Below are 15,348 nucleotides of genomic sequence, written 5' to 3'. Positions count from 1 at the left end.
AACTCATCGAAGGCGGGAAACTCGGTTAATAAGAATCCGGTCACAGACGGGTTTCTCGTCCGAATTTACCCGTCTAACTTTCCCGTCTAAACAGACGGGTAAGTTGAACGGGAACCCCGTCTGGATGAGAAACTCGTCTTAAATTCGCATTTAGACGGATAAATGAGACGAGTTTCTGAAATATCAACACGGTCAAGGACGGAACAAAGCTATAAACAAAATGATTATCGTAATATTAATTACGATACACTTTTTAGCATTACCCGACCCATCACACGTATGAATTTATCCATTCCTATTCGTATTTAGACGGGGTTTTACCATCAAATTTCCCGTTGATGAGTTTCCCCTCTCTAATATGAATTCAGCTATTATATTATACGTTTCGCTACGATACTCTTGAAGTGGAAACGACCTTAATTATACTCCCGGTATATTGGCCATGTAAAGTCATGTTCGGAGAACAGTGAAAACAGCCAGTAATACAGTGAGAAGTATGAACGACTCCATCTCGAGGTATAATTGTTAAATATACCCAATTAATAGGAGGTCTAGTTTGGGTAGTTTGTACTACCTGCACTTGATCTTTAGAAAACCGGGTTTGCATTGCAGTAGCGCCGTAGCGCGGTAGTTTTTGCTTTTATAACTGCACTCATCTGCTCTGGACCGAAATGCTGAAACACTAAAGAATAATTATTTTCGAGCAAAATATATCAGTAATGGAAAACCTGCTTTAATAGGGAAATGTCTAGCGCACAAAAATGCAACAAAATATTTAGGAGAGAAGCTAGGCCGTCTTAAAACCGTACCAAATGTCATATTTCTTCGTAGTGGAATGAAAATTTTATTTCACGCTTATACTTACAGCCGATATATGACACTTCCGTTCATGCATAATTGTAACCGCATAACTACATGTGTGTGCATGCAAATATATTCATCGTGAGTCGAGTGCTTTTCGTGTATGCAACAAGACAAGCTTTGAGTGTCGACACTCGCCATCGAAGTTCGATCGGACTGACAAGACCAAAAGATGGGGAAATTCTCGAAAATTGGCGACGCTGTAGCGTCCGCAGTCTTTGTATACAATACAAGCAAGCTTGTAAACATACGAAGCAGTCTCGTCGGTGTTATGAATCGATTCATACAGCTGTTGATACTTGGCTATATTATCGGGTATGTCTAATGTCTTGCATTCGCTAGCATTAAGTAAACATATATTGAGGCTTTTGTATCAAAATTTGCCCTCCCAAGGGGACGTGTATATCCTGGGAATAAATTGACGATGCCTCTGCCTGTGCATGACTTGAATTTGCCGTTCAAATGCTGTCGGCCGGAAACCGGATTCGCAGAATCATCGCCCATTTCATCATAGCATAATGTGACTTTTTAATAATACAAATTTTCAGCCACAAGCAAATTAATAACGACACGTTTTTACTTGTTGAGATTGTGTGTAGTTATGTCTTAGTTTGTAATACCGTAGCCTGTGTTAGCACTAAGGAAGACCCTGGCCCTGGGAACTGCTTTCTAGTTGAGGTCTATTAGGTTTTCTAGAATTTTACGTTTCCATCTCAAACGTATATTGAGGGCTATTACATGAGCCCGCTTAGCCGATATTTCACGATGCGTGAGATGACGTTGAAGTATTGAAATAAGTGTTTATGACACCAAGCAAGCAGATGTTATTGCTAGGATGACTACAGGATTAGCACGATCGTGTTATATGCTCTTTTCAACACTTCAATGTTATCTCACGCTTCGTGAAATCTTGGCTAAGCGCAGGATCACGGGATTAACAGCCCGTAAACCGGATTTGTAGGGTCACGACATCAAAATTAGCCGAAGATCCAAGCCAGGCAAGCTCCGAAGTATGAGGCCCGTTTTAGAGTCTACAGAAGCTAGCCTATTGCACATGCATGTATCTGCCTAAAATAGACAAAACACTTCTCGACGTGTCGACCTGAGGGCCTTCGTTAGCTTACTAACTCTCCTGACGAAGGTCCTCAGGTCGAAACGTCGAGAAGTGTTTTGTCTATTTTAGGCAGTTGTTATACCACAGTTGATGCTAAGTTGTTTGAAGACGCTGCCACGCTGCTCCCTGGTTATATTGGAACTTATCTACATCTAATATCCAGTTGTATCGTTACAGATACGCGATAATATATTCGAAAGGCTACCAGAAGTTTGACGATGGTCTCAGCTCGGTTACGACAAAAGTGAAGGGAATTGCTCAGACAAATCTTTCTATAGATTACCCTGTCACGGTCCAAGGGAAAACAGTATATCGCACTTTAGATCAAGGACCGAGGACCTGGGATTCAGCTGATTACATCCACCCGGCCGAGGTAGGTTTGCGCAGCTGCGATCCGTTTCTCTCTGAATACTTCCAGTCCTCCTGATCTGGATCGATTATTATATACACGAACATTACAGGAATACGATGCGGTCTTTATAATGACAAACATGATTCTAACACCTCTACAAGTGCAAGGAAAATGTCCCGAATTTGGCGTCATCGCAGCAAGGTGTAAAAATGACTCTGAATGCGATGTTGGCAAGATTCGAAAAAATGGCCATGGTATGTAATAATACAGACTATTGATTTCCTCTATTCTTTCCTCACCATATAAGGTTATCCCTCAAATAAAGAGATACTTCTTTATGATAAACCTAATAATGGAGGAACTGTTTTAGACAGGAAAGTTAGACGGGAAAGTTTGGACGAGAAACCCCTTTGTGACCGGAATTCACATCAGACGAGTTTTCCGTCTTCGATGAGTTTCCCGTCTCTAATATGAATTCGGCTAATATGGACACTTTCTAAAACAATTTTGACTCTTTAATACAAACACCACTCTAATACCAAGACTTCTCTAATAAGAACACCTCTCTAATACGAATACCTCTCTAGCACAGACACTTCCCTATTATACGAACACTTTTCTAACACAGACCCCTCTGTCAAATAGTTCATATTACGTACTTTTTTAAAAGGTGTAATGACGGGAAAATGTGTGAAGCCAGACCGCCCTGCATCAGCTAACTACTCAGTGTGTGAAATACAAGCGTGGTGTCCAGTTGAGAATAATGAGCTGCCAATGCAAGGAACAAATTTTGGTAAACGCCTTACGACGTAAGTTCAATTCGTTAATTTCGACGTAAGTTCATTCGACGTGTTATGTATGATGTTCGAATATCTTGTTCCAATATCTGATGTTCATGCACATAAAAGTTGAGTGTTTAAAGCCAGCGATGCTGGCGGTTGGGCGAGGTAAATAGACTGGCAACCTCGTTCCTAGGGGAAGAGGAAATATCCGGGCTAGTTTGCCTGTACATCAGGGTATACCACTGACCCGTTTACATCCTGCTGAGTTACACGTGCTGCACCCTGTGAATGGTATTGTTAAGAATAGTTCGTGAACCATAAATACTGTTGCAGTTTGTTGACAAAAAAGTTGTAACAACATTGACGGTCTAGCAAGGTTCAACAACCATCGTCAACAGTTCACTGTTCATGGGGTGCACTGTGTAACAACACAACACGCAGCGTGGGCCGTGGAGCATAGGTAAAAGACCCTTGGTACGAGGTTGAACACAACATTGTTCACTCCTGATTCAACAACCTGATTAATTTCTCCCCGTGTACCTATAAAACTGGTTAACTGACATAACAGAATATCTCTCTTTTGTTGAAATCACTGAACTAGTTAAATAGATGGATCTTTCAATGATTTACATCGCTTTTTTCTCTTTTGCCACTCTAACAATTATTTTGTGTTCGTTATTTCTCTCAGTAAATCCGTTATTTTTGACGAAGCCGTGGACTTCACAATCTTCATCAAGAACACAGTTCGTTTCCCGAAGTTTGGCGAATCAGTGTAAGAACTACTTGTTCTGTTGTTCAGGATAGAACGAACATCACCTTGTCATCTCTCAACTGTCTCTTGTTGAAGCTTTTAAAGTTTTCGTGTTAAAATACACGAGCTATGTAAGCAAAAATGTTTTCCAAATTATTATCTTTTGCAGGCGAAATATCAATGAGGAACACGGTGACCCAGATTACCTGAAAGGTTGTCTGTACAGCCGTGACGAACACCCGCTCTGTCCAATATTTTCACTAAGAACAATTTTTGCTGAAATTCCTGGCACGACTTTCAATGATACGGCTCTCAAGGTAATTGGACGAGAGGAGTTGGAAACGAGTGTGCACAGCAAGAAGAAATTTCATTGTAGACCAATCAGCAAATTTGTTTACATTTTGTGTAATCCAATCAGACTACAGAAATATGATGGAAATATACATTTCTTACCATTTTACATGAAGTTTTAAAAATGTAGGCATTCTGATTGGCTTAGCTAAAAATGTAAACAGATATGCTGATTAGTTCAAAACGAAATTCCTTGTTAGTGTATACTGTTTGTACGTAGTCCCTGAGGGTCCTGTAATCACGTGTTTTAGCTATATTCTACTCCCTAGGGTGGTGTTATCGCGATAAAAATATCTTGGGATTGTAATTTGGATTTTGACAAGAGTGAGTGTGTTCCAAAGTATTCTTTTGTGAGGTAGGAGAAGACGTAGAAAAAATTCACATTTTACACGTGATGAATTACTCCGAATTCAGATAGTCGTCACGAGGATGCTTTTTGTGAAATATTTTCGTATTTTTTTCAGAATAGACGACCCAACGTCAAAGAAATCTCCAGGATACAACATAAGGTAGGAACCGGCTGTTAAAAGCGCTAAGTTTTAACGATTGCAAGATAAGCTTTAATTGTTTCCTTTCTAGAATTGCACAATATGACATAAGCGACATAACTCATGAACGAAGAACTCTGATCAAAGCGTACGGAATACGGTTTGTTATCCTGGTTGATGCTCAGGTAAATTAAGTTGCGGTTTTCTGTATGGTATGGGTTAGTGTGGTGTGGTTTACTGTAGTATGGTATGGTGTGGTGTGGTGTGGTGTGGTGTGGTATGGTATGGTATGGTATGGTATGGTATGGTATGGTATGGTATGGTATGGTATGGTATGGTATGGTATGGTATGGTATGGTATGGTATGGTATGGTGTGGTATTGTATGGTATGGTATGGTATGGTGTGGTATTGTATGGTTTGGATGGTATGGTATGGTATGGTATGGTGTGGTGTGGTGTGGTGTGGTGTGGTGTGGTGTGGTGTGGTGTGGTGTGGTGTGGTATGGTGTGGTGTGGTGTGGTGTGGTGTGGTGTGTGGTGTGGTGTGGTGTGGTGTGGTGTGGTGTGGTGTGGTGTGGTGTGTGGTGTGGTGTGTGGTGTGTGGTGTGGCGTGGTGTGGTGTCAGTTAATATTCTTTATAGTTAATATCCTAGTTAATATCCTTTTTTTGCCAAAGGCTGGAAAATTTGACATCGTGCCTCTGCTACGAAATTTTGGTGCTGGTTTAGGATTGCTTGCATTGGTAGGTTCATAGACAATCAATTGTTTTTTCCTTTTTAACCTTCTACAATGCTAGTCTAGCTGTTGCTAGTAATACCAATATTAGCCTAACTAGCTTGCTAGTTACTTGATTCAGTGTCTTATTTAGTGTATCACTTCAATTATCATCTTATTATTTGAAGGCAACCGTGCTCTGTGATATTTGCGTTCTTTATTTCCTGAAGAGGAGACAGCTCTACCGAGACAATAAATATCTCTACGTTGATCCGGAGAAGGGAGAAAATCAGCAAACTGAGGTAAATAACCAGCTGGGGACTGAATATTTTTCATCACACTCCGATAGACGCATAGTATTTCATTTCCAGTAATGTTGTCTGAATGAAGTGTTTTGCGTCATGAAAAATGCAGTTGAATAACATGCAGCTCAGAACGAAAAGAATATTTATACATGAGTATCCAAATATTTAACCATTAAAATCACGCAAATTTTCCACCCTGTATCAACTCTATATGCCGTTGATGAAAAAGTAAATTTGTTGTTGTCGATCAGGGAGAGATTAAAATAACTTTACTCTATGGGGGGGGGGGTGATGAATTTGTTCATTGTTAATTAATTAAGTGCTTACAAATTTTAGAACAAGTTTCAAGACTCGAATGACAATACAAATTATGCCATGTTTTCCAACGAATGATAGAGGTAACATGAATGCGGAATAATGGGTAGAGCTGGGACTGGGAACTAGTAATAAACAAAGTGATAAGTGGTCTAGTTTTTAAATTTTAACTGTTGAAAAATAATCCACAATTAACCCAGACCATTTTAACTGCTAACGATTTTCGATCTCTTGTCCAGTCCTAATATTATCTGGCTATAAGACGTAGTAATTTTCTCCGTCTTGAAGCCAGATTTTGATTGGCTGAAGATGAAACTGACGTAAGCAAGTCTAATTGAGTAGAAATCTCAAGACTTTAACTAAAAAAAGAAATATTCAAATATTTTAATAGCTATGATTTGCCGTTTTTAACTCTAGGCAAATATCCATTTATCATCAGTTATCATTCCAGTTGAACTTGAGAGATCACTGCCTATAGGTAGGTAGGGAAAGTGAGCCGTGTCTCACTGCAGCCAGCCTGGGGTGAGCCTGCAGTATACTCGGAATGCAATAAAAATGCGATTTCGATAATCTGTTTAAATCATATGCGAATCTTTTTCATATAATGAACTTATTTAAACTTTCAACAACGGAAACATTGACAATAATCGATTTATAAAATGATATTATAAAATTTCAACAGAACAATGCTTGTTAGTCATCTTACAATATAAGAGAGTATCAGAACAATGCATATGAAACATTTCATCAATACAATCCTTTCTATAATAAGTTTTTAAATTACATTGAACGCTTTAAATTACCAATACTACATGCTGTTTCATACAAATATTGTATTTAGTAAATACTTAATTCTTATAAATATGAAATGGGTTGGAACCTCTGGATTTGTCGGTTAAAAAACGAGAACTGTAGTCAGTATTTTTTATGTTATAATTCGCTATAATAGAAAACATGGCAGCATGTCCGTCTTGGATAACCAGATGACTACTTTTTCACGAACTTTCGTATCGGTAAGATACATTTTTCTGTTTAAAAATACCAAATTTTGACATCGACCTGTCACTATCTTTTTGCAAACAGTAAAGTTTTGTTCACACGATCCAATTTTGTTGAATCCAATTGACTTCTGACGTATGAAATATAGTCAGTTATTGATAAAGCATGCAGTAGTGCATTGGCTTCAGTGGATTTGCTGCTGATATACATTACAAGACAACAAACTATAAAACATCCATCAGAAGTGAATTGGATCCAACAAAATTGGATCGTGTGAACAGACCTTAATTTAGATTATAGCCGGTGAGGGTAATTTATCCCGGGATATAGGTTATAACTGCCGTGGGGATAAAAATTCCCCACGCCTAAGCTATACTTTTACAGCCAGCCAGAAAAATGTCACCCACAGATTAAAACAAAGTCGTTTCGTCTTTGAAGATTACGAGCGCTGTACGATATAAATATTGTTCGAAGAGCCGACTGCGATCCTGGGGTTCGGTCCAGAGCGGTCGTTATCGACAGTGTAGACCGCGCGAGATAGATCCACCATGCGACCAATCGTCTAGGGGTGGGAAAAAGCGATTAGTGTCAACACAGCCTGGGGCCGGATATATGGAAACTGGATAGCGCTGCCCTATACCATACCGGGTGGTGATTTTTCAACCGGGAGTTCACTGATTTTAGCTTACCACGGTGCTGGTTGCACTTTGTTCTAACATTCTTAACATGTTCTGGTCGCTTCCTCCAGCGATGATCTGACCATCGGGCAACCACTGGGTGCAATATGTCTGTGAAATAGATGGTAGAGAAATGTATCCTTTTATCTAGTACATTACTCACTGATCCAAATAGAAAATCAATCCACGATCATCGCATCAAAACCACCGTGATCCCCTATTACCATACTCATTTTCACCATATAATCAAATTGACACCGTCGTAAACCTATCATGCATACGTCACCAAAACCTACCATAGACTTATTGAAATCATCCGGGACATCTCGTATCAGTTCACCGCTGTTGAAGTCCCAGATCTGAACGCTGTTGTCCTTGCGCCACGAGCCAGTTAAGATGTTACCATTGCTTGGCAGAATATCCAGAGCGTCTCCACAGATATGAGGACCGAAAATCCTCCTAAGTATGAAATAACAACAGACTTAGGCGAGTTTTTGAATGTGCTTGCATGCATGACTTTTAAACGTACAGAAAAGCAAATTTCTTTTCGGCGGGGCGGTCACAGCAATTACGGTTATTTGTAGTTCTTCGACCAGTTGTATCAAGCTCGTTTAGCCTAAGCGGTGGATAAGTCAAATTTAAATAACATTCTTACGTGAGTTACGTCTCTCTTGAATGAGTCAACTTGAATATTATGCATTGAATATGTAGTTGTAAACAGTATCTTTGTATTAAGGTCAAAAACATTTAGTTCGCTTGTTGAATAAAACGGCAGACTTGCTTTCCATTTTGGACTTATCCACCGCTAAACGGGTTTGATACAACCGGCCCCTGATAAACATTGTATACATACCTTACGGAGTGTTTTGAGTCGGCCCGACTGTCCCACCACTACACAGTATTTAAGTGTGAAAAGAAAACTAACATTACAAATAATTCAGATGAAAGTCTCAACGAAAGAAAGGGATGTCTCGCCAGTCTCGGCCTATTTTGTCAGCATAAAGCGTTTCAAAACGATTGCCATGCACGAGCCTGTATTCATCTATTATGAATCATTGATTCACAGAACCATGCTTATACCTAGGGCGAATTTTTGTCGAGGCTTGAGATGGCCACAAAAAAAATGATGGCCTTTCGTTCGATGCTACGATTTTCTTCCACGAGGGTTGTTGAGATTTGAGAAGTCATTTTGATGGCAGTCAAAGCTATGGGCCTCTTTTCCCGAGTCTGGTTTATAAGTAGTAAAAAGATTCGTTGAACACATGCACTCTCAAAAGAAACTACGCAAGACCTGTAGTGTGTCGTCCCAGCCACCGGATAGAAAGACGTGATCATCATTTGGGAAATACATAACTGAGAATATTCTCATCATATGACCATCCATCACGAGAAATGATGTGCTAAAATTTATATCAAGGTACTGACTTAGTAACTATTACTATCATTATTTATCATTCTCCAGATTTTCACCTATCATCATAAACCACTATTACCACGATCCTTATGATGACCCACAATCACCCACCATTATTAGCATCATTATTCACCATCATCCACAACCATTGATCATCATTATCCACCATCATCATCCAACATCACCCATAAACATCTACCATCCATCATTATCACCATTCATCAACCATCATCAACTATCAACCATCATCATGTACAATTTATCAACCATCATCATCTACCGTTCCTTATCTATCACTATCATGCACCTTACCTTGGTTCCAAACTGAACAATTTCTGTCTTGTGGTAGCATCATAAAGATTTATGGTTGTATCAGATCCAGCTGTGATGTATTGTGACGCAGATGCATTAAATGCACAAGCCAAAACCTGCCTACCACCTTCCTGGATTGAACTAATGCAATCCATTGTAGGAACATGCCAAGTCTTTACAGAACCACTTGCATCTAGCAGAGCAAAACACACCAGTTTAACATCACTCTTGCTAGCAATGTATCTGGCCTAGATTTGCCCAACTTTTATGTTTTACTCTGTATAATGCCAGATAGTTTTTCAATCAGGGCTAGTTGTTGAAAAGACAGTTAACTTAATACTGGGAGAATGCATTCAGATACAATGTTTTACGCACTGACCCTGATTAAACCCTTATGTCAAAGTTGATATGCGTTCAAAATATTAAAGTGTATTAAATATTTTACATGTTGCCAACAAGATATTCTTGAAATCTTGGTTCCCAATATTTGGCCTCCATCTGAGACACGTCACAGGCAAAGGTTGTCCGCCGGTATCTTCTGCTGGTAACACATATACACATGATAGCGGCTCAACTGTGTAGATCTGAAAATATCGCTCATATATTATATAGCTGGGATATTAACAAAAAGTAGCCTATATCTTATGCATGGAGCCTACTCTATATGGTATTTATGTAATTAATCTCTAGAGATTAATTGTCAAACAATTTCAATTGTCAGTTGTACCGCTTGTACGCTAACTTATTCACGGAAAATGTGCCAACAAATGCATTTTTACTTGCTTTCTTACTTCGTAGAAGAGCACTGCAAGTAATTGTACAATAAGCGGTCAACAGAAATAAAACCAAACGCATAAAATTTTGAAATATAAATACATGCTGCATACTTTTGTAACCCCGTTGACCAGACCAACAGCAAGTAGGTTTCCTTCAGGGTTGAAACGGCAGCACATTATTTCCGAATCGGTCTCTCTATTAGAAAGACAAACACAACGATCAGACAACCGCAAGCACTTTTAAAGTGTCTTTATCTTGTGGCTGTGCATGTATGCAGTATGCAAATAATAGCAAAAAGATATGTCAACTTACAAACGATTTAACAATTTCAAACCGCCTTCGATGTTCACTTTGAAACGATGTGAATGTCCAACATCGCTTACGAACTGTTCCCGCGGTGTAGAAGGAGCAGATGGAGGATTTTGAACAAGAAACATTGCGATTTTGTCTTAAAAAGTATTTTACAAATTTTCAAAACTTTTAAAAGTCTCCGAGTTATTTGCTAGGAAACTGTAAACAATGACAAACCTAGCTTACCCCCAGTGGGTTGGGGAGATTTGCTCGATCAGAGTTTGCCTGCAGCCAGGGTGGTGCATCACAAGAAGCCAAAGCTCGAATGCCCGCGCACCCGCAACCTTTTTCCCCCGCTTTTTTGCTGGGTCAAAGGTAATCGTCTGCACCGCAGGCTAAAGGTAATCTAGAATAGTAGAATTAACGAGCATCTCCATTTTCGGAGTATTAAACCCACATAGTTTTTTGTGCATAAAAGGATTTTTTTATTTTAGAACTTTCGAAAAACGCCTACAACAAAAGTAGTGTTGAAAGCAATTTAAATTCTCTCCAAAGAAATAGTTTAACTTCAGTCACTGGGTTCAATCTCCCAGAACACACTTTGTAGCATCTTGAGCGCCAGAGAGAACACACAACTCTTAATCCTTGCTTTGAATCAAAGTAAATACAAAGTATCACTGTATCAGTTCTCTGTGCCCCAAACAGTGGATTAGACCGATTCTGAAAAGTCGCTATTTTCCAAGATAGCTGAAAACTTGGAAATAGGCCAAAGTGGGGTTTAGTGAATAAATGCGATGTTTCCCGCCAGGGAAACAAGTGAAAAATTGTTGCCAGCTTCTTGTCATAACAAAGTAAAGTGATTTTTTTAAAATGAAATTGTTGTGTAACATGTATGTTTTTGTTCCTATATAACAAAGCACTTAATGTACACTACCTCGGGAAATAGTGAGTTTTGTTTTCCCTCGAGTCTCAGACTCTTGGGAAAACAAAACTCCGTGACTATTTCCCTCGGAAGCAAGGCATTAGGTTTAAGTGTGTAATAGCTCGCCATTATTCAGGCATTAACTATCTAAGTCAAAAAGTTTATTGCTGAGGCAGTCTTTAAGCTTAACAGCAATGTTGACCACGCACAGGCCTAATCTATCCGAGTCTGTAGCCATAGCAAGATTGTAAGTAGATGTATAAACAAGCAATCCCCCGGAAACAAAAAGTTATAAGGGTTGGAATAAGCTTTTGGCTTATCTCGCCGGGGGGCTAAAATCACCGTTAAACTTTAGTCTGTCGCCATGGTAACTGGTAAGTAGGTGTATCATTACAAGAAAATATCTGGACGTCTCGATGTGAACGTCTTCGTCAGATGACGTAAAAAGTATCAGTACAGCTTCACTGACCTATACTAGTATAGGTCATAATTTATAGTTACCACAACCTCGCCTCAGAGTATCAAAAATGACGTGTGTCAGAGAGAAAAAAATACGAAAGTCGAACACTAGTCTATGGAAAGGTCGAGAAATTTTCCTCTAAAATTACCGCGGCCCATAATTATAATTACTATATTATATTACTTCCCTTTGGCTAAAATTGCCAGCCGAAATTTAATCCAATTAATAACTTTGATCAGAGTTAATTAGAAAAACGAACTGTGCTTAAAAATAGTTTATCAATCAAAAGACATTTTTGTTCGTTGCATGGCCGATTACTCTAACCTAGTTTACACTTCGGGTCGAAGCTGCAGGGTGATTATTTATCTTGGTAACCATGGCAAAATGTGCCCATAAATCATTTGGACTTATGAACACTTTCAAACCCTCGTTACCGTTGTATATAACCAAAATTCCGATAAGACGCGTTGTTGAGAAAAGTATTTTTATTAGGGCACTCTATCACTTACTTCAAGCGCGTCGTTCAAGGATCGTGCGTGATTAATGAGGAATTCTCAGCGAGAAACTAAGGCTTATTGCATAACTTGCGTCTTGGATCTGCGTAAACAATTCCTAGAAAAAGGTCTTTTGCTATGGTTGTTTATCGCCTACGAACGCTACAAGCGAATCAAAGCTGTTCTCTTAATTCTTTGCCATTTCTTGTCGCAGGGGACGATTTTCGATAGCTGTCAGATTAAAGTCTACTTGGCTTATGATAAGTGATTCGTCTAAGAAAGTACCGGAGTTTGCGTCATTGACACGAGGTTCAAATGCCGACTATGTGGATTAGGATGTGTAGAGACGCTATGTCTGTTGTTTTCATTGATATGACAATTAATACACGTGAGTTGAGATGCTATCTTGGCCGACAACGTTTTATTTCACTCGAATTCACTGAATTTCACAGAAAAATTGCTGAAGCACATTTACCTCAAATTTCTTCACTTTGAGACTAATGGGGGCAGAGGTTTTCTGATAATTAACAAGTATTCAGGTTCGCGGTTAGGCTTCCAAAAAGTAGCATTTTTGTAAGTACATCTCAAATTCTACAATCTCGATTCAATTCCCAAAAATGGCGTTGCGAGTGGAGATGCAGCAGCGCTATATTCGGAATTGTTTTTCTCGAAAATATGTCCGTCGGATGGATGGAATGTGACCAGTTGTCAAAGCTTCGGAATTCGAAGTCTTGGATCGAAAGTAAGCGAGATTTTCCACCAAGCTGAATTATTTAATCAAACGAAAGTTTCGCCTGATTTCCATCTCAATTGCGTCCGGTCAAGGAAGTCCCGCTGCTAAATCATATGCTATATTGTTATTGAATTTATTCTATTTAACCTTAAAATGTAAAAAGAAAAATTTTTCACGATGTTTCTCCCGACAAAGGCATTAAGGCAAGAGTACTTTATCGAAGGCAGTTTGATGAAGAAATATATACACGGAACACGAGATTGCCTCGTCCCAGGGGTGTGTTTGTTGCTGGGGGGGGGTGCTCAGAAGGGCGTAATTCAACTCTTTCATTTCTACCATGCATTTAAGCGCCCAGCTAGGAATGCATTAAGAGAGATCCACTTTTCATTATTTTGGCAAGGTACCATTGCCTGGGGGTGCCAATAGGGTTAACAGCTTAGCGAATAAAGACTCTTTTCTGCAGTCGGTAAAGTTACGAACTATTAAGTGACAAGCGAATGAAAATCTTTGATTCTTTTACTCGAAATTATGCTTTTGATCGACCTTAAATGACTAAACAAAGTTTTACTGTTTCCGATTTTTTTTACAAACTATCAACTGTTTACTGACCACAACAAGTCAGCGAGATCCCGCGTTGGCATCCTCTTGTGGATCAGATCCTAAGATAATTAATACCTTGTTGTAGTCTGTATCTAGCTCAGCCCACCCATTTTATCGTTTACGTGGGGTACTTACACTCGTGTTAAAATTTCATTCACAAATGGGATAACTTAATTATATGCTTGTCAGCAACAGCGGCCGTGGATGAAATCTTGGCCACTGGCCCTGGGTCAAAAAATGGGTTCGTTCATTGCATACAGTACATACGGCATCTTCTTCCAAGCAAAAGTGACACGTGTAGTGTAGATTATATATGAATTAATGAAAGTATTTACCAAAAACATTGTCTCTAAATGCGGTAATTATATCAATAAAGATCCTTCGCGTATAATCCAGGTCGCAAGTTAACCTGGGCTAATCATGGTCAACGCCATTTCCGTGTGAACAATCACGACCGGATAGGGCGGAATAGATGCCCCTGCATGATGCAAGGAATTAACCGTCTTGTCTCTCTTGCGTAGCGACATCTTACGTTGTACAGTAACCAAGGCTTACACACGTTTGATGGGTTGGTTCTGTGGTTGGTTGTTGTGATGTTAAAGCCTTCGTGAAATAGTTTTCATCATTTTCGTCATAGACAAAGAGGTTTTTCTTGCATGCTATTTCGTTGGTAAAAAATTGCCCGGGAATTTCAGGAAGGTCGAGAAAACATTGACAAAAGTCAGCGACCCAGAAAATAATGCAGGATAGCGGCTATCGGTATCCACCGGATAACGTTTCATTTCAATCGCTTGAAAGTTTTTCCGTAGTTTAGTAAGTGACCTGTTGAAGTTTTAAATTAGTAGTGTTGGCGGCTCTACACTTTAATGGCTTTTCAAGCTTTTTGCAACAGTTGAAAAAATCACTATATATCCGTTTTATTGCGCTAACCTTGGTGAAACAAATCGCTGATCTTTAGCCTTTCACTGAAAAAAAGACTTTTGATATGGTAGTGATAGATCAGTTTTACGCACTGACGTAGAATACAAGTTGTTGAATGAAAACTCAATTCCGCGTTTGCAATTTCAGGTGTTTACCAACTGTAAGTGAGCATGAAATGTACATAATCCAGGTACAATCTGATCTTATGCTAGAGAAACATTTCATTGTATTCTCATTGTTTTGAAAATAAATTATTCCCAGCCGCCCCGCTGTCTCACTGCTTATTGTTTTGATACGCTTATTTTATACTAAGTATTTGATCACCACTTGCCCAATAGGTCACCACTATTCCTGCAAAACTAAAGAGGTAACGTGTATACTCCATTAATCTCGCGTGAACCAGTTTACTAATTTGTAACATTAGCGAATTCGGATCATTTCGTTCGATGCCATTTTTATTCAATTTCATTGTTCATTTCATTGTTAAATTGTCAACGTTTGCTCGATAAATCAATACTTTATTTTATCTTCAGATCATTATAGACCGATATGCTTGGCTTAAATTTAACGTTTATTATGTTATTTATGTAATTTCGGTGAAAATTAGCACATGCCTGTAATTAATCCTGAAATTGTGGATTTCATGATGTCAATTTCAATCATAAGCTTTTGCCGGAACTAACCGGAATGCCTCGGTGAGTTCCGTATTCGCCC

General features: G+C 39.1%; 2 protein-coding genes across 3 annotated transcripts; one reads left to right on the top strand and one right to left on the bottom strand.

Moving 5' to 3' along the window:
• Positions 1-705: 705 nt before the first annotated feature.
• Positions 706-7,088, top strand: LOC114524099 (P2X purinoceptor 4-like). 2 transcript variants are annotated; one of them, XM_028545217.1, is made up of 13 exons: positions 706-1,176; positions 2,153-2,348; positions 2,437-2,581; positions 2,998-3,136; positions 3,798-3,881; positions 4,030-4,177; positions 4,481-4,566; positions 4,676-4,720; positions 4,791-4,884; positions 5,377-5,442; positions 5,603-5,716; positions 6,056-6,117; positions 6,452-7,088. In XM_028545217.1, exons 1-12 carry the CDS (start codon positions 1,034-1,036, stop codon positions 6,110-6,112), a joined length of 1,317 nt encoding a protein of 438 aa, XP_028401018.1. In that variant the 5' UTR covers positions 706-1,033; the 3' UTR covers positions 6,113-6,117; positions 6,452-7,088. The 2 variants fall into 2 exon arrangements, with proteins under 2 accessions (XP_028401018.1, XP_028401017.1); XM_028545216.1 differs by having other exon boundaries at positions 707-1,176; positions 6,056-7,088.
• Positions 7,089-7,251: 163 nt separating this feature from the next.
• On the bottom strand, positions 7,252-10,688 carry LOC114524033 (uncharacterized WD repeat-containing protein alr3466-like). Its single transcript, XM_028545144.1, has 9 exons — positions 10,526-10,688; positions 10,324-10,408; positions 9,882-10,020; positions 9,437-9,629; positions 9,002-9,110; positions 8,564-8,601; positions 8,007-8,169; positions 7,723-7,821; positions 7,252-7,595 (listed from the first exon to the last, which is right to left on the bottom strand). Exons 1-9 carry the CDS (start codon positions 10,648-10,650, stop codon positions 7,473-7,475), a joined length of 1,074 nt encoding a protein of 357 aa, XP_028400945.1. The 5' UTR covers positions 10,651-10,688; the 3' UTR covers positions 7,252-7,472.
• Between the last annotated feature and the right edge of the window lie 4,660 nt (positions 10,689-15,348).

The sequence above is a fragment of the Dendronephthya gigantea genome, unplaced genomic scaffold, assembly GCF_004324835.1.
Source record: "Dendronephthya gigantea isolate DGI-Jeju-01 unplaced genomic scaffold, DenGig_1.0 000029F, whole genome shotgun sequence".
Taxonomy (NCBI): domain Eukaryota; kingdom Metazoa; phylum Cnidaria; class Anthozoa; order Malacalcyonacea; family Nephtheidae; genus Dendronephthya; species Dendronephthya gigantea.
This window is presented reverse-complemented; position numbering and strand designations above follow the sequence as displayed.

Excerpts from the sequence above, each read along its gene's own strand:
- LOC114524099 (XM_028545217.1), top strand. The coding sequence starts at position 1,034 with ATGGGGAAATTCTCGAAAATTGGCGACGCTGTAGCGTCCGCAGTCTTT. Across the intron at positions 2,349-2,436 it reads ATTACATCCACCCGGCCGAG|GAATACGATGCGGTCTTTAT; the intron begins GTAGGTTTGCGC and ends CGAACATTACAG. Across the intron at positions 2,582-2,997 it reads GATTCGAAAAAATGGCCATG|GTGTAATGACGGGAAAATGT; the intron begins GTATGTAATAAT and ends CTTTTTTAAAAG.
- LOC114524033 (XM_028545144.1), bottom strand. The coding sequence starts at position 10,650 with ATGTTTCTTGTTCAAAATCCTCCATCTGCTCCTTCTACACCGCGGGAA. Across the intron at positions 9,630-9,881 it reads GAATATCTTGTTGGCAACAT|ATGCAAGTGGTTCTGTAAAG; the intron begins GTAAAATATTTA and ends TTGCTCTGCTAG. Across the intron at positions 8,170-8,563 it reads GACTCAAAACACTCCGTAAG|GAGGATTTTCGGTCCTCATA; the intron begins GTATGTATACAA and ends TTTCATACTTAG.